This window comes from Colletotrichum destructivum, chromosome 4, assembly GCF_034447905.1.
Source record: "Colletotrichum destructivum chromosome 4, complete sequence".
NCBI lineage: Eukaryota > Fungi > Ascomycota > Sordariomycetes > Glomerellales > Glomerellaceae > Colletotrichum > Colletotrichum destructivum.
In genome coordinates, this window is record NC_085899.1 from 85,765 (window position 1) to 108,256 (window position 22,492).

A 22,492-nucleotide genomic window follows, 5' to 3' on the forward strand; every position below is an offset into this window, starting at 1 on the left:
GTCATTTATCCGCCATGTCACAGACAAGACAGCGGGCGGGGACATAATCGTGGTTACAAATATTGAAGTCAAAACACTATCTCGACTGTTTATATCCCGTTCTGGCTATGTCACAGACTCACGGCGCCACCTGCGCCCGTCCACCTCTTCACATCACATATTCTAAACCCGCCAAAGTGTCAATGACACCTTGAAGTGTACATCTTGCATGCAGTAGTCCTGTTTGCGCTGTGTCCCCAAAGCCTCCCCAAAAGATCGGTCTCGAGTCATTCTACATGCTCCGTCTTGGCAATTTTCCTGACAGCCCGGAACTCCGCAAACTGCGGTGTGAGGTTCAACGACTTTGGCCCGTTGTAGATGGTTCCCATCATGCGGTCCCAGAAGGTGAACCAGAGCGCGTAGTTCGACTACAGCCGGGACGTTTGTCAGCTTGCGTTGGCTCAGATGTCCGGAAGAACAACCGGCCTCTGTCCCGAAGTGAACTAACCTTGACTCCCCACGACTGGTGGTGGACCGTGTGGTAGACGATGTCGCTGCCCGTCAAGCCCCCGATGAAGATGATGGGGTCCCAGGGGAAACGATAGCCCGAGTGGTCATCGAGCGTCTTGAGCACGCTGAGCGTGAAAACTGCCACGCGCTCCCACGCGGTGAGGCCGACGAACACACACGTAAAGGCGGGGCCGAGGGCGTCGAGGAGGAAGCTTTCGAACGGGTGGACGTAGGTCGCCGCGTACGACCACGGCGCATTCAACAGATGGTGCCATATATGAATCCTTTCTGAATGACCGGGTGTACGCCAGTCAGCATCAAAGTGTTCCCTTCCCCTGAGGAGGTGGTTAATCAGACGACAAAAACGAGAGGCGAACTGACTGTATGCCCATCTCATGTGCAACGCGAGGTGCACCCAGTACTGCCACGTGTCGTAGACGAACAAGGCTGCAACGATGCGCGCCGCGGCGAGGATGGAATGCGCGAGAGATGTCAGTACCGGCGATTGCGCGACGTCCTTGCTGTCGGTGATGGCCCTGACGGCCTCCTGTGTGATGCCGAACGGGTCGCCAGGCTTCTGATCGTTGAGACCCGGTTCGAGGGCGAGGCCGATCCAGCCGACGACGACGATGATGGCCTGGTTCACCAGCACGCCGCGCACAACCTCGAGCTTTGTTACCTTGTTCTTCCGGTACTCGTCGGGCTGCAGCAGCCGGTACTGCTGGAACAACCCAAAGGCGTCGAAGGACTCGTACATGAGCGCCACCGCCCAGTGGATCGCGAGTGGGAGCACGATTGAAAGCTCGGCCGGACCCCAGGCCCTTGGGCTGGCGCTGGGGAGGGCGTCGTAGAAGCTGTGTAGATGTTCCATATCTTGTCTCGGCACGAGTTTCGAAGGAGGAGAGGGGTTTTCTGGTAGTACGGGGTGACAAGTTATTCTTCGTCCGAGACTGCGTCTGTGTAATGGATGAAATATGGACAGACAAATTTGCACCTGAAATAAAAAAACAGGTTCTGATACACCGAACCGTATTGCACCTCAAACTCGATACCATCGGTGCCGTCGCCGGATGGGCAGGACCTGAAGAGGATCACCCACACACCGTACGACGACGCACGGCTTAGGGTCTCCCAGGGGCGGGGTTGCTATCACACAAATCCTTCGTCATACGATGCTGTATTAGTCTATGTGTGGGTGTTTGTGTTATGACTTGCTTGGGTTGCAGGGGGAGGAGAGGAGAGGGTGTGTAAGACGGGGGCCGGATTCCGAGATCCGAGCTCGGGATGGGCCTTCCGGGACTCGCCGCCCGTCCCCCCTCTCCCTCCATAGTCGTAAGTGCGGCAACAGCTCGATCCTGTCAGCACCACACCAGGTAACAAACGGTATTTCGGGGGACCCCCACTGAAAGCTACATGTTAGAATGCGGCCGTGACGTCCCGGAAAGACTGGCATGGGTCGTCCTGATATTGGTCCGGCCTTTGCAAGCAGTAGACAACCACTGCTTCTCGAGTGCCGTGAAAAAGGGGGGTACATCTTGTATGTGTAAAAGGATTTCCTCAATTTGTTCAAGACGGCATTATTCAGTCTTCAGTCTTTCCACCCTTCATACGGACTCGGCTGCCCTCTTTTTCTTGGTACGCAGTTTTCCAAAACCAACCCCCCTCGTGTGCCTGTCTTCCCTGCCATGGCACGCAACGCTTTCGACTTTGAGGCCTTCCTCACGCCCTCAGAGCGCGGAATCGCGTCGCCCCAGCCGCCGTCTTTGTTCTTGGGTATGGACGACGCGCGCGCCTCCGTCGTCGTCCCGCTGCTGGCCTACTGGGTCGTGTCCATCTTCTATGAGACGGTCCATTACGCCGGTTGGTTCGCCGCCTATCGCGTCTACCCCACTGGCGAGGAGAAGCGGCGCAATCTCGTCACGCGCTGGGAGACGCTGCGTGTTGTGCTCGTCATGCACGCCGTGCAGCTCGTTTTCGGTCTCGTCATGGCCAGCATCCTTGAGCCGGCCGATGGGGCCGGTGTGGGGCCGGTATGGGGCCGGTTCGGGAGCGCCGAGTTCTTCGGGCTGCAGATCAAGAGCATTTTCCCACACGCAGCTGCTACCTTGGGCCCAAAGGTGCTGTGGAACTTGGCGAAAGTCCTCCAGTGGTCGTGGCTGGGTCTCCGCCAGCTTGCGACCTTCTTCGTCTTCGACACCTGGGCATATTGGGTGCACTACTTCGAGCATATGATACCGTTCCTCTATCGTATGTCACCTCCGTTACCCCCTAGAGGCCAACCTCGTGGCGTTGTGAAGGAATCAAGGGCCCTGACCATCCATGTCGTTGGAAACACACAGGTCGCATTCACTCGGTCCACCACTATAACTATATCCCCTACAGCTACGCGGCGTCCTACAACCACCCGATCGAGGGGTTCTTCAACGATATACTGGGCTCCTATATATCGAGCCGTCTCATCGGCCTCAGCGATCGCGAGGCCATGGTCTTCTTCGCGACGGCCAGCGTCAAGGCCGTCGACGACCACGCCAGCCTGGAGCTGCCGTGGAACCCACTCAACCTTTGGGGCTGGGCCTTTGGCAACGGCATGGTCCACCACAACATCCACCACCAAGTCTGGGGTCTTAAAGTAAGAACGGCTTCTTTCCCTTTCTTTCTACCATTGTTCAAAAACAATTTTTGGAACTGACGTGTGCTGCGGCGGCTCACAGACCAACTTTGGCCTCTACTTCACCTTCTGGGACCGGGTAAACAACACCATCTACAGAGGTAACAGGCGACTTTCCGAGGCAAAGGAGAAGTGGATGGCGCAAAAAAAGGAAGAGGCGGAGAAGAAGGAGCTCTGATAATCGTAACGGACTTCGCGAGCCAAGCTAGAGGAGCTTGTGCTTCTAATGGTGCTTCATATTTTGTTGACGTGGACATGAAGTCTTTTAGTTGCACCATGTGGGAACAACGAGGTATATTTCTCGTCGAAAGACGATGATTATATAGAGGCTTGTGATTTTACCTGTCGCTAACGACATAAACTAAGTATACATGACACATAGATACCTCTGCTACAAATAAAGCGTCCATGGTAGGTCATCACCGCTATTTGCTTAAGCCGCATGCGATGCTGATGTCTTCCTAAGCCGCCCCCTGGTTCCATCTCGTCGTCTGTCTTGACTTATGCTCCGCTACGCAACATAATCATAGACAATACTGGCCTGCTGTCTTGTCTCGCCTTTGACCGTGAGGCAGCACTGCGTAAATCGTCTCTCCCCCGCGACCTCTTCGAAGCCCCAGACCAGCATACTTGTCCACCCGCCTCCCCCGATGCTGACCGTCTTCTCCTCAATGACAGCCCCCTCCGCTGCCCTCGCATTATCTCCGCCGCCGCCGTCCTTGAACATGTCGATGTTTTCCACCTCTGTCCGAGACCCGCACATTCTCAGTCGCGATGCGACACGGCCCCAGATCGGCACCGTAGACTCGCGCATCTCGCCGTCAAGGAGGTACACGTCTTCGGCCGTGAAGCCACCCGGGTTGACCGTCTGCAGTTGTCGCACTTCGTATATCCCGCCGCCGTAGCCTTCGATGGCTGCAGAGGAGGGGATGGATTCCTTCCTCTTCTGCGTCATCCGGAGGGTGATCCGGCCCAGAGACAGCACTTTGCGATTGATCCAGGACATGCCTTGCTTCGGGATCGTCAGCTCCTGCCGTGATCCTCTTCAATCTTTACCTTACGAGCGGCTGGTTTGCAAAGACGCCAAGAGACAAATGAGACGTAGGCAAGTCTTAATACATACGAGAGCGAAAATCGCGTCCAGATCGTCGGAGAGTGTGCGGTTCTAGTGTTTTATTGTCGCAAATCAGCTAGTGATTGGCACAGAGGAGTGACCCTGGCTTCAAGTTGTCGTCCAGTTGGCTTACAAGAACCCAAGTTCCGTTGAGGTCTGTGACCGTCTTCGAGCTCGGGGCCGCCATGTTGATCAGGGTAGGCAGAGTATGCGCCGCTGAAGAGGAAGGTTGTGAGACGCACCGGTATCTACACGGACTGTCTGGAGACTCAAGCGAATAGAGACTGACAAGGTAGAGAATCAGGATTGAGAGGGGGCGCGGGGAGATTCTTTCCTACTAGACCTTCATCACTGAATATAGAGGGCCAGAAACGCCCTTTCGTTCAACTTCCTCAAGGTGGATTGTGTTCTTTGACAAGCAGCAGTGTAGGCATATGCGTGCATACATGTGGTCAGCATCCTACGGTAACATTGTGCAAGGCATAGTTCCGGGTCCCGGACGCCGACGGCTGGGTTCGGCCTGCCGCGTCCGGGCCCCGAGCCGATCCGACCAGTTGCTTCCCAAGATGTGCGCATGTACCGCTGCTTGAGTTCCTCGCCCACTGTTGGGTGCCCTTCGTTATGACATAACAAGGGTTTTCCATGAGCCGAATGAAACCCTCGTGGTTGATACGTGCCACGGAATTTCTAATTCCTTGACTCTGAAAAATATGCAAGTGATGCGAAATCAGGGGTTCGGTGTAATACAGAGGGAACCGAACCCTATCCCTTTTTACATTATGGGAGCTTGGCATAACAGAGGACTATGTGAATACGCCAAAGCCGAGCCATGCTGTCCCCGGCCCTCGAAACTTGCCCCATCAACCATCCATGCCGAGGCTCTCGGCTTCGCACAGCTTTTTGTACATGCCCCCCAGCGCGATCAGTTCGTTATGTCTCCCTTGTTCCACAACCCTTCCACCATCAAAGACGTAGATGCGGTCCGCATCCTTGATCGTGCTGAGGCGGTGGGCGACAGCGACCGTGATCCTGCCGCGCCGCGACCCGTCGACGCCATCGCCGGCGGCGCCTCGTCCCAGAGCCCTCTGCACCACCCTCTCGGACGCCGTATCCAACGCCGAAGTCGCCTCGTCGAGGATCAGCAGCCGGGGGTTTCGGATCAGCGCCCGCGCGATGGCGACGCGCTGCCTCTGCCCGCCCGAGAGCTGCGACCCGTTGACGCCGCATAATGTGTTTACACCCTCGGGCAGGGAGACGACGAATTCCCATGCGTTCGCCGCCCGGAGCGCTGCCTCGACGCGCCGCTCGTCATCGCCGGGTTCTGAGAGCCCTGGCGACGACGACGACGACGACGACGACGACGACGACGGGCGAGGGAGGCCCAGCAACACGTTCTCTCGAATGCTGCTCGGGTACAGCGTCGCCTCTTGTTGCACGAGTGCCGCCCGCGCCCGGTACGCCTCCGGGTTCATCTCGGCGAGGTCGCGGTTGTCGACGCGGACGGTCCCCGAGACGGGGTCGTAGAAGCGCTCCAGCAACGCCACGGCGGTGCTTTTCCCGCACCCGGACGGGCCCACCAGTGCCACAAACTCACCCGAGCCGGCGACGATCTCGGCGCTCCGAAGAACAGGCGCTCCCGGCCGAGCCGGGTAGCTGAAGGTGACGTTCTCCAGGTGAACGTGATCCACGCCGCGGGCCGGCAGCACCGATCTGTTCTGTGGCGTCTCCTCCACCGTCCTCTCCAGTGACCTCACCCACAGGTAATAGTCGGCGGCGGCCTTTCCTTGGGAGATGCCTGATAACCCCCCCACCCCATGCATGGGTTAGCAAAACGAAAACACGCGAATGCGACAACGGGGCAGACAGGGCACGTACTGCTTGTGTATGTGAACATGGTGCCGGCGTTCTGCCCGGCGTAGAAGATGCCCATGAAGGACACGAAGAATTGGTACAGCGATATCTGGCCGTCCCTCAGCAGCGAGCACCCCCACCAGAACCCCAAGCCGAGCACGAAATACTCGACGGCCTGTGTGAAGGAGAACCACAGCATGGCGTGCAGTAAGGGGCGGACGGACGTCTTGGTCGCCGCGTCGAGCCTGTCTGTGTACCGCCGCAAGACCACACGCTCGAGGGCGAGGCTGGACACGGTACGGATGGCTAGGATCGCCTCCGAGGCGATGGCTGCGCTCTCCGAGAAGCGCCTATCGTTGTCGCTGTCCATCTTGAGCTGCAGTCGGATGCGCCCGAAGCCGGCGGCCAGCAGAGGGGAGAGACCGGCGAAGACGCCGACGAGCCCGAGCTTCCATGACGTGGCTATCGAGAGGCAGCTACAGGCCAGTATCGTCAATATGGTGAGGATGATGAGCACAATGTTTATGCTCATGAGCTCAATCATTTGCTAATACGCGAAAATATTTCCCATTGAATCAGCAATCAGGGGGGAGAGGAGGGACAAGTGGACAGAAAACGAGAAGTGCCGGGGGGGGGTTCAACGCCATCACATCAAAACGGTCCAACTCACCTGAGCCGTGGAGTCGAGGCGACTGGTCAGGGCGCCGACGGTGTTCTCTGGAAGATCGAAGAACTTGATGTCCTGCTTCAAGACGGTTTCCAGGAGGGTCCGCCGGAACTTGTGGTTCATCGCCTGGGCCGCCGAGTTGGCGATCCATCCGGTGGCAAAGTAGACGACCATGGCCGCCAGGCCCATGACGAAGAACATGAGGGAGTAGAAGTTTCCCTGAGTCCGCATCTGGTCCGGCGGCAGATTGAAGACGCTCATCAGCTTTCCCATGACAAGGGCTTGCCCGGGAAGTGCTGCACCTGTGTTGTTTCCCCGGTCAGCCAACGTGGCGTGATGACAAGGGCAAGGAAAGGGGTTATGATATAGGTAGGTAGGTAGGTAGGTAGGTATTCATTTGGAGTTCGGGCAACGGGATACTACTCACTCCCAACGAGACAGCCGATGAAGATGGAGATGAAGTACCATTTCAGCTCCAGGCTCTCGCGGATGAGCTCCCAGACGTCCCCGAGTATGTTTTTGCGGTTGGCTGATTCGAAATCGTACTGAACGGCCAAGGCATTCGGGGGTCGCAGGCCTGGCTCCAAGTCCAGTGTCTTCTCTGCCGTTATATCATTGCTTTCCTTCAAACCTTCCTTCTGGTCGACCATGACCTCAGTCCCGGCCAGATCATCGTCCGCATTGCGTATGATCTTTCCGCCGTCCACCGTCAGGTTCTGAGCCCGCACCATGCGCGCGTAAACCCCGCCGGCGGCCATGAGCGCCGCGTGGGTACCTTGCTCGACAATGGCGCCCTTGGCCAGGACCACAACGTTGTCCGCGCGCCTGACGGTGGCCAGCTTGTGCGCAATGACGATGGTCGTGCGACTCCTAGACGCGTTGTCGAGGGCCCGCTGCACGACGCCCTCGGCCCGCGGGTCGAGCGCGCTGGTGGCCTCGTCGAGAAGGAGGATCGGCGGGTCCGAGACAATGCTTCGTGCGATGGCGATCCTCTGCTTTTGGCCGCCCGATAGCTGGCCCCCGCGCTCGCCGATGAGGGTGTCGTAGCCGTCCGAGAGCTTCGTGGTGATGAAGTCGTGCGCGAAGGCGAGGTCGGCCGCGCGCTCGACACGCTGCCGCTGGTCGGCCGGGGATGCATGCTCCCAGGGGGTGCCGACGAGGCCATGGGCTATGTTCTCCAAGACGGTGCCGCTGAAGAGCACGGGTTCCTGTTGCACCAGGCGGACGTGGGTGCGGAGCCAGTTCGGGTTAAGATGTTGGATCGGCGTGCCGTCTAGTCTGATGGTGCCTACCCCGGGGCTGTACCATCTCTCGATGAGGCCGATGATTGTGCTTTTCCCAGAGCCACTCGCGCCCTGTTCATCACCCTGTTAGACTCTGCTGACGGGGCCGTGATACGACGGGCACTTACCACGAGGGCGGTGACTTTCCCAGCGGGCACATGCAGCGAGAACTGGTTCAGAACGGTGACCCCTGGCCGAATCGGATAGCTAAAGGTGATGTTCTCGATGTCGAGCTCGCCACGGACGGTGTCGTCTGAAGGCTTCAAGCCCTCCTCGTCAAATGGATCAGTATCGGATATGCGGTCGATGAGGACGAACAGCTGTGCAGCCGCCGTGGCAGCCTTCTGGAAGGAGATCATGTACGGAGCGATGACGGTTACCGTCAAGCTAGCCGTGAGAACGGACATGATTACGCTGTGTTGGTTGTTGGTTCTTGTCAGCAAAGGCAGCCCCTCTCTGTATATCTTCCTCTCTCTTTCTTTCTCTCTCTCCCAGCGAGCTCGAACGGTGGGAGGGCAAACCTACGTGAATACGGTTCCCATATCGTCGACCTCTCCGTCCGCTATCATGGCGATACCCTGCCAGAAGGCGAGTCCCATGGCGGAGTAGACGATGAAGTACTCGAGGCTGAAGAGAAAGCCGTAGAGGGGGCTCTTGCGCATGCCGAGAGCCTTGGCCCGGTCGAGGTAGGCCACGAACTGCGTCATGAGCTGGGGCCGGATGCCGAAGGCGTGGACGGTCCGGATGGTGACCAGGACGTTCTCGGCGAGGGTGGCGGCCTGGGCGAAGACGTCGAGCTGGCTCGTCTCGATCCTGGACTCGAGGGTGGCGCAGGTGCCCATCAGGACGACCAGCGCGGGCGCGACGCCGAGGAGGATCAGCGTCAGCTTCCACTGTGAGGCGAAGGCGACGGCGAAGGCGGCGACGGCGGTCGCCGCAGCCTGGAAGCAGACCATGAGCTTCTCGGACGCGCCGGCCTGGACTAGGTTGCCGTTGGTGGTGGCCTGTATGGCAACGGAGCCCAGCGCCTGGTCGAAGAAGGCGACGGGCTGACGCAGGGCGGCGCGCAGGAAGTCGGCGCGGAGGTTGCGGACGGCGTGGTAGGCGGCGTGGGTGGAGAGGACCGTGTAGACGTAGACGCAGGCCCAGCGGGCGACACCGATGTAGACGAGGTGCAGGCAGAGCGCCGACACCCGCGGGAGGAAGTCGTCGCGGCCCAGGGCGCCCGAGGTGAAGTTGAGTATCACCCTGATCAACCGGCCCATGACCAGGTTGACTAGCGCCAAGGCGGTGCCCGACCCGAACGCGGCCGCGACGGCGACGGCGTCGAGCGTGGCCTCGATCCGGCCGAGGTAAGAGAAGACGCGCTGCGCGTTGGGAAATCAGCATTTCCCGATGGAGAGGAACTACGGCGACAGGCGAAGAAATCCAGTAATGCTTCAGCTGAAGAGAGAGAAGGGGGTGGGGGGAGGGAGTGTTGCGTGCAAACTCACCACATATGCTCTCGTCGGCGACATGAGCTCCGGATCGTGCCCGTTCGGATCGGAACTCGGCGTCAATGCCGCATCCAGGGGCTTCGGCCCTGTCGTCGACGTATGTCGGGAGTGATCCATCCTGGCCGATTGTTATGCTGCCTCGTACGTCTCGTGTCTTCACGTCCAAAGGGGGATGTGAGGCGTAGAAGCAAACGGGACAGGTGGGGGAGGGGAGGACAAATGCTTCCGTCTAGTCGCCGGGTCTTCATGCCAGTATATTGGCTGAAGCGTAGATTGTGAGGAGGCTTGGTGCCTTTGATATATGTTCCCGCTCAGACACTACCTCTCCTTCCGAAATTACAAGGGAAGACACCCTGCCGTTTGTTTGTCTACAAGACGAGAACGGCTGGTTAAAATAGCAAAGGGTACGTCACCAACCTGGTATATCCCCCCGGTACGGTGGCCGGAGCCCGCGGCCCGGACGCCACCTACTTCCAAGCTGACAATCTCGACGAATGAGGACGCTCTTACACTCTCATCAGCCTCGATTCGCCGTACCTGAAAGGTGGCAGTAAGATTGGCTGGCGTCGGTAAAAGCACTCGGGGGCTGGGTGGATGGAGAAAGGTGAGGCAAGATGAATTATATCTTGTCTAGTAAGCCAAAGTCACAATTGCTGCCAAGTTTCGTGTCTTTCAAGTCTTGGAAGAAGAATTGTTGAAGAACAGAGGTTATTATCTAGAATAGGAATCCATGAGACGCTCGCCGAGTGATGACAAGTCGACCATTTACAAGAACAAGAAGCTTTGCTGCTTGCTGCCTGGACAATTGACCGCAGCGCGTGGATGATTCCCAGACTTTGCTACGGGATACGACCTCAACAATCCTTGGCAGCTTCATCCTGCTTCTTTGCCTTTGCGAGCGCCACGATATCGACCCAGCTGGGCGGCTGGACCTGCAGGTCTGCGCCCACCTCCTCGGCGTCCAGCCCGAACCGCAACAGGGCCTCCTCGTCGCACCACTCCCCTGTGCCCATCAGACCGACGGGGACCTTGGCCGGCGCGTCCCGGTCCGCGACCTCAGTCTCCGCCGCCCCGGGCGCCGCGAAGCCGGCGGGGACGCTGATGCTGGGCACGCCGCAGAGGTTGGCCAGCCAGACGTACTCCATCGACCGCATCGTCTGATCGCCGTCGCTGACGCCGTAGGCGAGCTCGCGCTCGCTGCGGATGGGCCAGCCCGCACACGCCGACGCCGGCGTCACAAGCACCATGCCCGGGTGCCGCTGCCAGAGCCACGCGAGGTGCCGCATCAACACGTGCCGCAGCCGCTGCGCGAGCTGGTAGTCGGACGCCGGCGTCGCGCGGCCGAGCGCCACCAGGATGCGGTTCGCGGCGGACAGTCCCGTCGTGTTGTTGCGCACGAGGGTGGCCGCGTCCGTCAGCAGCGTGATGGCGTGCGCCGCCTGTCCCTCCTGCGTGAACGGCATCTCGACCGGCACGACGCGGTAGCCCTTGCGCTGCGCCAGCCGGTCGACCAGGGTCCTGCAGAGCGTCTGGACGGCGGGGCTGGCGCGCGCGAACCACGCTTCGGGGATCCCGAGCACCTTTGGGCGCGTCGCACCATCGTTGTCGTCGGCGGCTTCTTCGAGGCTGGACCGGTACGGGTACGGCATCGCGACGACGCGGGGGAAGGAAAAGGCCGATCGAGGGTGCGGCCTGCTGATGGCGTTGTACAGCGCAATGAGGGAGCGCATGTCGCCGGCCATGGGCCCGTTGACGGCGGCGCTGCTGCTGTGGTTCTGTCCGGGGAAGAAGGAGAGTCGGCCATGCGTCGGCTTGAGACCGAAGACGGAGGTGAAGGCCGCCGGGATCCGGAGACTTCCGCCCCCGTCACTGCCCAGCGTGACAGGTAGGAGCCCGGCGGCGACGGCGTAGGCGGAGCCGGACGAGCTTCCGCCTACGTAGTACGATGGGTTGTACGGGTTCCTCGGCGTCCCGTATGTGATGTTGTAGCCGGCCGTATCTGTCAAATCAAGCCTCGGGGGTTAGCTGACACGTCTAAGAAGGGGGGGGGGGGGGGGGGGGGGGGGTTTGCAGGCGCATAACAGGACACGCAACTCACCCATGCCAAACTCGTGCATGGAAAGCTTGCCCAGAACGACGGCACCCGAGTCGATTACTCGGCTCACGCACCACGATGTCTTGGTGCTGTCACCGTCGTTGCCCTTGGGCTGGGGCACGTGGAGGCTCGTGTAGTCGTTTGGGGAACCCAAGGTCGTCTTGTACCCTTCCATGTCGAACTCGTCCTTGACCGCCGTCGGGATGCCGTCCAGCGGGCCCAGGGACCTCTTCTCCTTGTATCTCTGCGTGGAGGCCGCGGCCATTGCGAGCACCGACTCGACGTGGACCTCGAACCACGCCACCGAGTGCTCGCCGGGCGGCGAGCTGTCGCGCCGGATGAGAGGCAGTATGGTCTGAGCGACATCGAGCGGTGTCAGCTCGCCCGAGAGATACAACGATCGATAGAGCGCGACGGAGTTCTTTCCTTCATGCGGGACTGGGTGCGCGGCTGGCGGTTCATCATGATGTTGCCGGGACCCAGGGCTCGTCGTTTGCACATGGCCGACACGGCCGCACGCGACGTCGGCATCGTCATCGTCATCGTCTTGGAAAGGAAACACCGTCGGATCATAGCGCGGTTCAGTCAAGGCGATGTGGTCCCAGATTGCGCGTAGACATCCGAACCCGGCATCTTCCCACGCCTTTCTGCGGATGAAGCCAACCCTTTCGATACTGTCACACAACACCGTCAATACGCGTCCTCCAGCTCGGTTTGGGTCAACCCAGCTCACACGCGCGCGCACGCGTGTGCGAGCGAGCGGTGGCGTCTGCGGGACGAGACTGACAGAAAAGCTGCTGCCAAGAGTAACCATCCATAAAGGATCGGATTCGGCTTTCTCTGCGGGCTGGGAGGGAGATCGGGGCTGGGGCTCGTTGTCAGCGCGCAATGCTCTGCGGTACCATGTCCCGGATCGGGTGCGATGGCATCTTACGCGCGGACGGGTTCCGGGTAGAGGAAGAGGCGCTTTCGGGGACTCGGCGCAGTCATGGCTGGAGGGTACGAATGCGACGCTATTGGGAGTTGAGGAGGAGTTCCCGGAAAGTCTAGAATTCTGAAGTTCGGTTCGTCGAGATGGAATCCGGATGGTTGACCACGGCTGCATATTTGTGCTGACTGTTTGGATAATATTGGGTGGTGGTGTCACTTAGCGTGGAACCCGTGGGTTTGCGGCGTGCTTGTCAGATAAGGAGTGACGTAGCTTGCTCGTCTCACCGTCTCACTCACTGTTTGCTCGTCTCTCTGTTTGCTCCCCCAACCAGAGACTCACTGGGATACTCACTCCAACGAGTGCCGGCTAATCTGAGAAGGAAACTTGGGTGTTCTTATTATCTTACTCAACTCCATCATCTGTTTTCCTGACGTTGACTGTGTAGAATCTAGTCATCTATCTAGGTAGACTCGAGGTTATTCTAAACAACCGAGCTGGGTGGAGCTGGTCCGGGCCGGGGCGTTGCTCCGGCCCCGGGTCCCGGGCTCCGACGCCCATGCCGCATCGGACATGACATAAAACCACGCATTGTTCTCTACTTGTACTCTGCTATTTTGCAGCGGGGCCTTTGTCTCGTCATAGCGATCCCCGAAAAGAATAATCAAAGAAAGGAGCATTTTGAGTCCAATCCTGCTACCCCAAATGGACAACTTAAGAGGCAAGGTACGGTCTTCTTCCATGCCACAATGGAAAGAAAGCATGTATCATGCGAACCACTCCATGCACCAAGCACGACAAGATACAATATCCTTCAATCTAACCAAACCTGTGGATAACTAGGTGGTATTCGTCGCCGGCGGCTCGACCGGACTAGGCAAAGCCATCGCCATGAGCGTGGCCGCCAGGGGTGGGCACAACCCCCCGACATCCACCCCGGCGCGGCATCAAGCACCACTAACCTTTTTGGTTACCTAACTCCAGGGGCCGACGTCACCATCTTTGCTCGGAGACAGGCGGTGCTCGATAAGGCGCAAACCGACATCGTCGAGGCGGCCGCCCATCCGGACCAACAAGTGCGCGCGGTGTCGCTGGACCTGTCCGATGCCTCGCAGGCGAGTCTTCCAGACACATCCCGTCTCTTCCATGTGTCTGTTGTTTCTAACCCTGTTTGGCAGTGTGAGCACGTCTTTGGGGTCCAGCCGCGGCTCCCCGATGTCTTGTACTGCGTCGCCGGCGGCTGCGTCTCCGAGCTGGGCTTCTTCATCGACCTCCCCGCCGCCGCCCTCGAGAGCTGCATGCGGAAGAACTACCTCACCAGCGCCTATCCCGCCCACGCGCTGCTCCGGCTCTGGACGCGCGACGACCGTCGTCAGGGCCAGCCCTCGTCGGCGCGGCCAAAGCTGCGGCAGCTGGTCTTCATCAGCAGCGCCGCTGCCTTTGCCAACGTCCCCGGCTACGCGGCCTACACACGTTTGTGATGGTTTCCTGTTTTTCTTTTTTTTTTTTTCTATTTTCCCCTTTCGTCGCTAACGTCTCGACAGCCGCAAAATGCGCTCAGCGCGCGCTGGCCGACACGTTGCGCCAAGAGGCCGTGGCTTACTCGAACGCAGCGTCCAGTTACACGGTACACTGTGCCTTCCCGGCCACGGTGCTCACCGACACGTTCTTCGAGGAGCAGAGGGGCAAACCGGCGCTCACGAAGCGGATCGAGTCAACGGACGCCACGGCGGACAAGCTGCGGGCCAAGTACCCGTCGGCGCGGGACGTAGGCGAGGCCATCGTGTGCGCCTCCGTTGACTGCCGGGGCGCCGGCGCCGGCGCCAGCGACTTTTGCATCTGCACCGACTTCGATACCTCGGTCCTGTGGAGCGGCATGGTCGGGCCGAGCACCAAGAGGGGCTGGGGCCTGGTCGACTCCTTCTTGGCCCTGGTCTCGGGCCTCGTCGTGTGGCCCCTCCTACGACGGTCCTGGAACCGTATGTGTGCGGAGGCCGGCGCGTCTGGCGAGGCGGGAAAGACCTAACCGGCGTGTTTTCACGAACGCTGAGAAGAAAGAATGGTGGTTTTTGGGATGGATTCTATGGTTTGAGATCTATCACGGCTATCTACCCCTAGTCTACTTGTTCAGTCGGACTGAGGCTGTCTCTTCGGCTGACGATTCCCATGCACGCTGCATATACGCGTATCTTGAACAAGGTGGTAAGTAGGTCTTGATGTTCAATCTCAGGTGCTATCGACATGAAAATAAAACTTCTGCCCCGTCCCAATTCGTCGTTGAGTGTAATAGCCTAATCCCTTGTAAGGTCCTCTGTTATTCTCCTACTGGGAGCCCTATTTATCACTAAGGTAGGAAGAGACTTGCGATGATCCTTATGTCTACGTTTTCCTTAAGGAATTTCGTGAGTTGTGGGAAGCCTACCAGAGACCATCTGGAAGCCAGCCACAAGAGACCCTTCGCCGGCCCTATTGCCGTAGTCCTGAGAGAGGCGGCCGAGTACAGTTGAAAGGCTCGCGCTCTAATCCGTTGTCTGGTCGTGTCGTAGTAGAGTTGATTATAAATGATATAAGAGTCGTCACCTCCTATTGCCAAGGCTGCCGCCACCTGATTGCCTCCTTTCTTGGCGATCTCGTCAAGGACATTGCGGAATTTTTCAAGCTCGCCCGGCCACTGTGTGTAAAACCGCTGGTCAGGTCGGAGAACACAAGTACGCAGATTTTGAAAATAACTAGAGCAATAAAGATCTGTCCTACTCGGATGCGATTGACCGAATAAGCTGTCGGACTTCCTCGTCGCTCCAGGGCTGAATTCCAAGCAGAGCGTTGTCATCCTTCTCCCACTTTCCAGAATAATCCAGCCTAGAATTGCAATAGAGAATCATGTTCCCAAAGACCTCAAATGTGAGATTGCCAGCCTTCATCTGCCTAAGAGATTCCTGGTAAACCATTTCCATATCCAAGGATGAAACAGTCCAGCCATCGCTCCCAAGCGCCTCCTGTGCCAGCTTAAACATTTCTTTCTGGCTCTTTTCGACAGTGGAGATATACACCGAACGGTTCTTCGTCTGTTCCGCATGGAGGAGAACATTTGCTGTCGCTCTTCCAACGTGGTCCAACAGCGTCCAGGGGATAACCACGTCACCCCCATCCATAAGTTCCACCTTCTTGTCCTTGATGTTTATCTTGATGAAACCCGTTCGCAGGTTCCAGTCGAGAAAAGCCCCATTGGAAATCGTGGTGTAGGTCAACCGTCCCGTCGACGCGAGATCCTTGAGCCGAGACAACACTTGATTTTTAGGACCAAAAACCGGGACAGACCGCGATAACGGATTGTTCGGGTCCAAAGAAAATTCAGAAGGAATGAACCTTTTCACGCCAGCACTGACAGCGGCATCGATCATGCGCAGGGGCATCGTTGCATCTGGGCTCATCGTGGCATCGATGACGGCGTCTTGGCCCTTGAACACTTCGACTAGGGCGGCCATCGACCCAAAATCAATAGTTTTGACGGTCACTCCAGGGGCAGGGGCGACTGCCGTCTTGCGCACCAACAAGGTGACATTGAACTGTCCAGAGTCGACCAAGGATTGCAGGATCTTGGATCCGGCGTTGCCGGCTGACTGGAGCACAATCAGTCAGATACTAGATCCACGGGCATGGCCGAAGAATGAAACACTTACACCAGCAAGAACGACGTTCTTCAACTGTTGCGCCATGACTTTCAGTTTTGGGGTAGGATATGCTTGGTCTAACGAGATTGGAATTTGAGGTGCTTGTGGAAAATAATTCCGTGGGAGATGCTTTGGTCAGAAAATGCTCTATACTTATAGAATTGGCATCAATACGATCTCGTTGACACTGCTTTTCGCAAGCGAAACTTTCATGATCAAAGCATGAGACGGATTAATAAGGTACGTGGCGTCGGGACCGCCTTGGCAACGTACCTTGAAATTTTGCCCAGTAGGGATAGACCGAGGTGTATTACAAACTTCAAGCTAATGCTTGGATCCTTTCCAGATAGGGACATTTAAACCTTATACCTGTTAAACTTACAGATCAAGACGATCAGCTTTACAATATACCCTGTAAAGAAACTAAGGTTTCGATTGTCCCGTTTGAGGCGCGCGATACTGGCGGGCCTGGGCCGCGAACCCACAGAATAGTGGCCGAATTGCAGCAGCACCGAAAGATTACAAAGAAAACTTCTCCAATAGAGACAAGAAATGCACATCCTATGAAGGAGCTCTGACGGGTTGACCAAAATGACTAATGTACCGGCTATGGTCGGCAACTCGGTGACAAATTAGATCCGCTGTCCGGGGAGGCCACGTACTGCGAACGACTGCCGTTTCCCAAGTCATCCATTTAGAAGATTCGGGCCTCTCGTCATTCGGTTCCAGTACCTCTCTTTGTCCCTATTAACCTCATCATCACCCAAAGCGCTCTTTTACATCGCAATCGGGACATCGACTATCGAGCCAGTAACTGTCAGACTCGACTGTAAGGTTGGACACCGTTACTGATCTCAACGTGGACACGAACGTAGTATTGTGGCTTTTCCCAAGTCACAGCAGCTATTCCTTTACTTCACAATCAAGCACTTCTATCTACAAGACTCCCATCCCTGCGCTCCTGGCCTGCAACAACATCATCAAAAACATGCGTACTTACGAAATGATAGCCCTTCTTGGAGTATATCTGCAGTGCATGGCGGTACCAATACTGTAGCTCCTCGCTCTGTTTCCCTTCGCCTCTGACAACTGTCAGTCCGGCAAAGAGGGGCAAAACAGCTGAGGCAGAACCAAACAACTTGAACTTTTCATCGGCGAGAAACTCTATGCTGCGTAGAATACGGCAGGCCAGATCCGTCACGAGGTCTCTTGAGATTTGACGCTTAAGACTCTGATGTACCCGGTCCAAGCATGCTGGAAAGAGCGTAAGCAGCGTTTTGATGTACCCCGCGCAAATGATGTGGAACGCCCACAGGTGGGTGAAAAAGTTTGCAGCCGTAATGCTCTGAAAGCTGATACCACTCTGAATGTTGGGAGGTAGGGCGGGTGCCCAGTATTCACGTTGACTCTCGTCCTGTATTGTTTCCCTAAGATTTAACAGTTCATTGAGCGTATCGGTCAGCTGGTCAAGGGCCTTGCAGGCAGTGATGTAAGACTGCTCGGTCAGGGTGACTTTGACCTTGTCGATAGTGCTTAGAGCAGAAGGAAGGGCGACAACAATGCTAAAAAGTTTCTGTAGAGGGGCAGCACCTAGACCACTGAAAGGCTCGTGTATCCAGGCATCCTCTGCCAGAAAGGAGAGCTCGTGAGAAAAGAAGGAGTGTAGTACCTAGGAGAATAAGCATCAATTCCCTACAGGCTCACGAGCCTATACTACTTACAAGAACCGGCCTGATTCCAACGAAGAGCTGATGGCCTATCCCATGGGTATAGAAGCCGGGGCTCTGCAGCTTTAAAACATCTCCGATGCCTTTTGCGTGTACAACTGCGGTTGCTTTCGAGGTGGGCAGGATCATCTAGATCTGTTGAGCGTGGACTGTCACGAAGGGGGGCGAGGGCCACCACTGGCTGGTACGTACTTCTGAAAGAAACAGACACATGACTGTGGCTGCAAGTAGGTTCGAGCTATCAGACACATTTTCCTGAAGAAACCCAGATCGAAGCGATGAAAAGGCATGTGCGTGAGAGGCCACTGCATCTGACGTGGACGTCCTGCTCTCGCGACCTCGTGATAAAATCGCTAGCGCCAGGGTTTTAATGGATGGTGAGAGTATCTGCTCCGCCTTGGTATGTAGGACTAGTTCAGGGAGAGCCTCGACCCAAGCACCACAGATCCGTGGCACCGACCCACCAGCCCTACTGGAGCTGAGGTCTGTCCGGTTTAGAATTTCGATCGGGCATAGATTTTGTACCACCAAGGATATGATATCCATCAGCGGCCAGCTCAGGCACATATGGACTGTGGTCTTGGAGACTCGGCGGCCAGCCTGGCTGGGTCCAGCTTCCTCTGTCGAGGTTGGCGGATAGGTTTGTTGCCTGGGTCGTTGCCTCCCGCCAACTACTCGCGAGCGTCTGAGCTGCATGGGCACAGGCTGGTGGTGTCTCGGTACTACCGGAGGTCGAAAGATCAAACTGCTCTGATATCCTGGACACGTTCTGCCAGTCCGGTAACATTGAGAGCAAGCGGGGATCTGGCCATCGCACTGCCCGTAATGCATGTTAGCTCGCGCCATTTGGTAGATGGAGGGGGGGGTGGAGGGGTGGCGGCGTCTTGACATACGGCGAGTTTTCGAACCCGGCAGTTCTGACATATGTTGATATTGCGGATTTTCATGATAATTCTGTGTGGGGGCTGTTGAAACGGGAGGATTGAGCTGATGCGTCGAGATGATCTTTAGGGAAAGTACCATTTCTGGAATGGATGCTGAACCGAGTCAAATATATTGAAACCTTACCCAGCCTGGTTACAAATCGCGCCAAGACTCGCGCGTGATCCTTAGCTCAGTTTCCTGAACCTAACCCAACTTGGTAACAAAACCCGTGACTAGGGGGCAAAGATTGAACCTAATTACCCTGCCTCAAGACAGTTTCAGGAGTAAGTTCTAGTGCTTTGGTAAAGGAATTAGTCCTTATATCTGGCATGCTGTTACAGGCTGGACGCCCGGGATGAATCATAAGCTGCGCCCCAACTGCGGCGTGTTGCCTCAGGCCAGCAACTGAAGCTAGAACGTTGTCGAAATCTTCACTGTTACCACAGTCGATCTCGTCACCTGGGTGCTCCAGGCTACAGACTGGACTTGAAATATACAGCTTTTTGATTATCAAGGGCGGTTGTTCCCAGTCGCAACATCAAACCAACTCCCCCGATGGCACAGCCTACACGAGACGGCGCCTGCTCCGAGCGGTTGAGACACCCGGATCCCGCAAGTCACGATTCTCTAAAGGTATGCGAGCAACCCGCCGGCCTGTTTTATAGCCGGAGAGTGGAGCCTGTGGAGATCATGCCAACCCTGCGGCACCTAGGTCTCATTCTCAAGCAGATTTGTCACTACAGCACTAGATTCTATCAACCACCCTCGAAATGAGACAAGGTTGGCCGTGGGTGTCGAAGTGCCCATTCGCGCTCAGCTCATCTTGGGACCTCTTGTTTAAAACGCTTTAACCAGTAGAGATGCTGATAAGGCCACGGGGTTTAGGGTTATGCTAACCGCTTATAGAGACATTATCCGTCATGACCGTTTGGCAGCACAGGTAAGGGTCCAGCGTTGAAGCAGCACAGCCGTCATATGTGATAGAGAGCTTTGTAGCTTATTGATTTTGTCCTTCCTGAAACCTACTCTTTGTCAGGAATATCCCCCTATAGACTGTATTAATAGAAGTCTAACTTGATTATAGTAGGACTCTAGCCTGGATGAGATAAGATATTAACATAATGTATTAGAAACCTGTGCTCTAAGATGATTGATTATCAGGTCTTGAGACTTAAAAATTAGTCAGCCTACTCACAGATACTAGGTCCTTTGCTTACTTAGCACAATTAAATTTCAAATTGCTAATTAGTGATATTGGCCGAGTTCCAAAACGGATACACTTCACTGTGTAGGGTAGGTTATTAGTATTAATAGTACTCTGCCCTTTACTACAAAAAAGGCCCGTTTGCATCTCACCAACAGCTAACTCGTCACTCCTTTCATCTACTATTCTATCACACAATCTTCGTCTACCTCTCACAGGGAACCAACTCGTTATCTACTTCAACATGATCTCAAAGATATCGCTCTATTCTGCGGTTGCTTCCGTATTAACTCAAGCTGTCTATGGCATCCCTTACAGCTTGAAGCAGTCTCTGCGTGTCGAAAGTTTCATCAATCAGGGCATCACCGGTTTCAACATGGTCTCGTCGCTCATTATCGGCTCCGAGACAGCAGTCCTCATCGACATGCCTATGTCTATCCCTTCGGCAAACGTCCTGGCTTCGTGGATAAGAAACCAAACCGATAAGCCACTCGTGGCGGCTTTCACTACACATCATCATGTCGACCATTACCTTGGCGCATCAACGTTATTGTCTCATTTCAACGAGACGGCCTTCTACGCCAGCGAGAGGGTTGTAGATCATATCCGTGTCGAGCTCCCAGAGCTGGTAATTCATACCCCACTCACCCCTATTCCAGATCATGTCTTTGGCTCGATGGGGGCGTGAAGTAATCTAATCCAAGTACTAATAACAACGCTGATACATATGTTTGTTAGACTTCCCGAATGAGACTCGCATTTGGTCCAGAAAATGTATCGGAAGTTCCCGCCTCACCAACTGCGTATAACAATACATTTTTTACCCTCAGCGGCCATGAGGATGAGCCCATTCACTTGATAAACAACCTAGTATTCGACACTGTCGACGGTACAATGTTCTGGATCCCATCTCTAAGGACTTTAATCGCTGGCGACTCAGTTTACCATCGCACAATGCATCTATGGATGGCCGACATGGATACCAAAGCCCTCTCAGATGCATGGCTCAAGACATTGGACTTTATTACCAACCTACGACCAGTCAAGTTGATCACAGGCCATGCGGGGACGCTACAATTTAGCGCGCAGGAGGACATCGCTCATACACGCAGCTACATCGAATTCTTTGGAAAAGAAATTAGCAGCAAAGGTAAAGACTTTTATACTCCGAAGGAGATTGTCGATATCATGAGCGCCGGATTTTCAGCTCAGCTCGAGTCCGAAGGCGGTGTTGCTTCCGCGATGTTTCTAAACAATACAGCAGAAAAGTACGGAAGGGGGTCAACGAGGCTGCCAGATGTCTTGGACATGACAAAGTATAATGATACTAGGACTTTGCAAGGCTGGGAACTTAAGGCCTAAGACAGTTTTATCAAGGAGCTTCCTGGCGATATTAAGAACAAGAGACAGGGACGTTAAAGTTTATAGTCTATGTATACATTTACAAACTTTACATCAGCACCAGCAATTCTCAATCAGGCTTCTAAAATACCTACTAAATAGCTAGAACGGGTATATTCAAAGCCTCAGATAGGAAGTTGTTTTGGAATTAGAGTGCACGTAAGAAAGCTAGAGAGACTGTCCTCATGAAGTTTCATCGACCTCATGGTTCAATCCATCCTATACCGTGTCATCACTGGCTCCGACGTTCACCTTCGAGCGAGTTGCCCACCCTGATCGACAGCGGTGATGAAGTTGTCGACCGAACCACCCTCTGTGTGCCGGCAACAGACATGCATGACCCAAGGGAAGCTAAATTTAAGACGATGATTACGCGGGCACCATCCGGGAAGGTCACATATCTTCTGGCAGCAGAGAACTTCAGGCGGCTTCTCGGCCGTGTAATGAGTGTAAACTGTCTTGTAAACTCCACTGACCGGGGGATGTCTCAATGCCTTTTAGCTTGTACGCGCCATCAAAAATTCGAAGTCGAGGACTTGAACGGGGCCTGTAGCTCAACTAAGATGTAGGCATCCTGGAAGGCGACACTCATTTCGCGCTAAGTTTGGACGGTTTCTGACAAGAATGTATGTTTTCTGGTCGCCGGGATCTCACTAAGACGAACAATTCATAATGCAGCAGAGAAGTTGATGTTGAATTAAACTTTGTTGCTGACATTAAAGTCCTGTTGGAAGCTGTCTAATGCATGCTACTGTGTCATCCACAGGCCTTAATGTCCAGCCAATTTTCAGTTGTAAATCGCCTCCGGCGCGATGACTGCAGGTAAGCTTGCCTCTGGTCTCCCAAACATACATGCTGATACTATCCTTGTCTAGTTTTAGGTGGAGGTTTGTTGTGTATAGTGATGTGAAGTAAGGACTCTCTCGATAGCAAGAAACGAAACTCTATCCAAGCCGAAGTTGCAAAGGCAGTAA

At 55.7% G+C, this 22,492-nt stretch overlaps 9 protein-coding genes across 9 annotated transcripts; 3 read left to right on the plus strand and 6 right to left on the minus strand.

Annotated features, from left to right (window-relative positions):
• Nucleotides 1–266: 266 nt before the first annotated feature.
• On the minus strand, nucleotides 267–1,360 carry CDEST_05938 (Putative fatty acid hydroxylase; the record flags this gene model as incomplete). The annotated part of the gene is made up of 2 exons (XM_062922097.1): nucleotides 267–407; nucleotides 488–1,360. The coding sequence occupies 2 exons, from the start codon at nucleotides 1,358–1,360 to the stop codon at nucleotides 267–269; spliced, it is 1,014 nt and encodes a 337-aa protein (XP_062778148.1).
• An 814-nt stretch (nucleotides 1,361–2,174) lies between these two features.
• On the plus strand, nucleotides 2,175–3,335 carry CDEST_05939 (Putative fatty acid hydroxylase; the record flags this gene model as incomplete). The annotated part of the gene is made up of 3 exons (XM_062922098.1): nucleotides 2,175–2,736; nucleotides 2,829–3,118; nucleotides 3,201–3,335. The coding sequence occupies 3 exons, from the start codon at nucleotides 2,175–2,177 to the stop codon at nucleotides 3,333–3,335; spliced, it is 987 nt and encodes a 328-aa protein (XP_062778149.1).
• A 333-nt stretch (nucleotides 3,336–3,668) lies between these two features.
• On the minus strand, nucleotides 3,669–4,458 carry CDEST_05940 (uncharacterized protein; the record flags this gene model as incomplete). Its single annotated transcript, XM_062922099.1, has 2 exons — nucleotides 3,669–4,187; nucleotides 4,405–4,458. 2 exons carry the CDS (start codon nucleotides 4,456–4,458, stop codon nucleotides 3,669–3,671), a joined length of 573 nt encoding a protein of 190 aa, XP_062778150.1.
• A 673-nt stretch (nucleotides 4,459–5,131) lies between these two features.
• Nucleotides 5,132–9,685, minus strand: CDEST_05941 (Putative Type 1 protein exporter; the record flags this gene model as incomplete). The annotated part of the gene is made up of 7 exons (XM_062922100.1): nucleotides 5,132–6,066; nucleotides 6,147–6,669; nucleotides 6,793–7,091; nucleotides 7,217–8,144; nucleotides 8,201–8,486; nucleotides 8,598–9,439; nucleotides 9,566–9,685. The coding sequence occupies 7 exons, from the start codon at nucleotides 9,683–9,685 to the stop codon at nucleotides 5,132–5,134; spliced, it is 3,933 nt and encodes a 1,310-aa protein (XP_062778151.1).
• A 737-nt stretch (nucleotides 9,686–10,422) lies between these two features.
• Nucleotides 10,423–12,653, minus strand: CDEST_05942 (Putative amidase; the record flags this gene model as incomplete). Its single annotated transcript, XM_062922101.1, has 4 exons — nucleotides 10,423–11,567; nucleotides 11,667–12,337; nucleotides 12,451–12,528; nucleotides 12,598–12,653. 4 exons carry the CDS (start codon nucleotides 12,651–12,653, stop codon nucleotides 10,423–10,425), a joined length of 1,950 nt encoding a protein of 649 aa, XP_062778152.1.
• A 643-nt stretch (nucleotides 12,654–13,296) lies between these two features.
• Nucleotides 13,297–14,617, plus strand: CDEST_05943 (Putative short-chain dehydrogenase/reductase SDR, NAD(P)-binding domain superfamily; the record flags this gene model as incomplete). The annotated part of the gene is made up of 4 exons (XM_062922102.1): nucleotides 13,297–13,317; nucleotides 13,435–13,501; nucleotides 13,576–14,064; nucleotides 14,136–14,617. 4 exons carry the CDS (start codon nucleotides 13,297–13,299, stop codon nucleotides 14,615–14,617), a joined length of 1,059 nt encoding a protein of 352 aa, XP_062778153.1.
• A 724-nt stretch (nucleotides 14,618–15,341) lies between these two features.
• On the minus strand, nucleotides 15,342–16,307 carry CDEST_05944 (Putative NmrA-like domain, NAD(P)-binding domain superfamily; the record flags this gene model as incomplete). The annotated part of the gene is made up of 2 exons (XM_062922103.1): nucleotides 15,342–16,211; nucleotides 16,272–16,307. 2 exons carry the CDS (start codon nucleotides 16,305–16,307, stop codon nucleotides 15,342–15,344), a joined length of 906 nt encoding a protein of 301 aa, XP_062778154.1.
• An 821-nt stretch (nucleotides 16,308–17,128) lies between these two features.
• Nucleotides 17,129–19,011, minus strand: CDEST_05945 (Putative zn(2)Cys(6) fungal-type DNA-binding domain-containing protein). The gene is made up of 4 exons (XM_062922104.1): nucleotides 18,883–19,011; nucleotides 18,182–18,805; nucleotides 17,984–18,118; nucleotides 17,129–17,931 (listed from the first exon to the last, which is right to left on the minus strand). The coding sequence occupies exons 1-4, from the start codon at nucleotides 18,934–18,936 to the stop codon at nucleotides 17,185–17,187; spliced, it is 1,560 nt and encodes a 519-aa protein (XP_062778155.1). The 5' UTR covers nucleotides 18,937–19,011; the 3' UTR covers nucleotides 17,129–17,184.
• Nucleotides 19,012–20,361: 1,350 nt separating this feature from the next.
• CDEST_05946 (Putative metallo-beta-lactamase, ribonuclease Z/Hydroxyacylglutathione hydrolase) lies at nucleotides 20,362–21,479 on the plus strand (the record flags this gene model as incomplete). The annotated part of the gene is made up of 2 exons (XM_062922105.1): nucleotides 20,362–20,781; nucleotides 20,856–21,479. The coding sequence occupies 2 exons, from the start codon at nucleotides 20,362–20,364 to the stop codon at nucleotides 21,477–21,479; spliced, it is 1,044 nt and encodes a 347-aa protein (XP_062778156.1).
• Nucleotides 21,480–22,492: the final 1,013 nt, after the last annotated feature.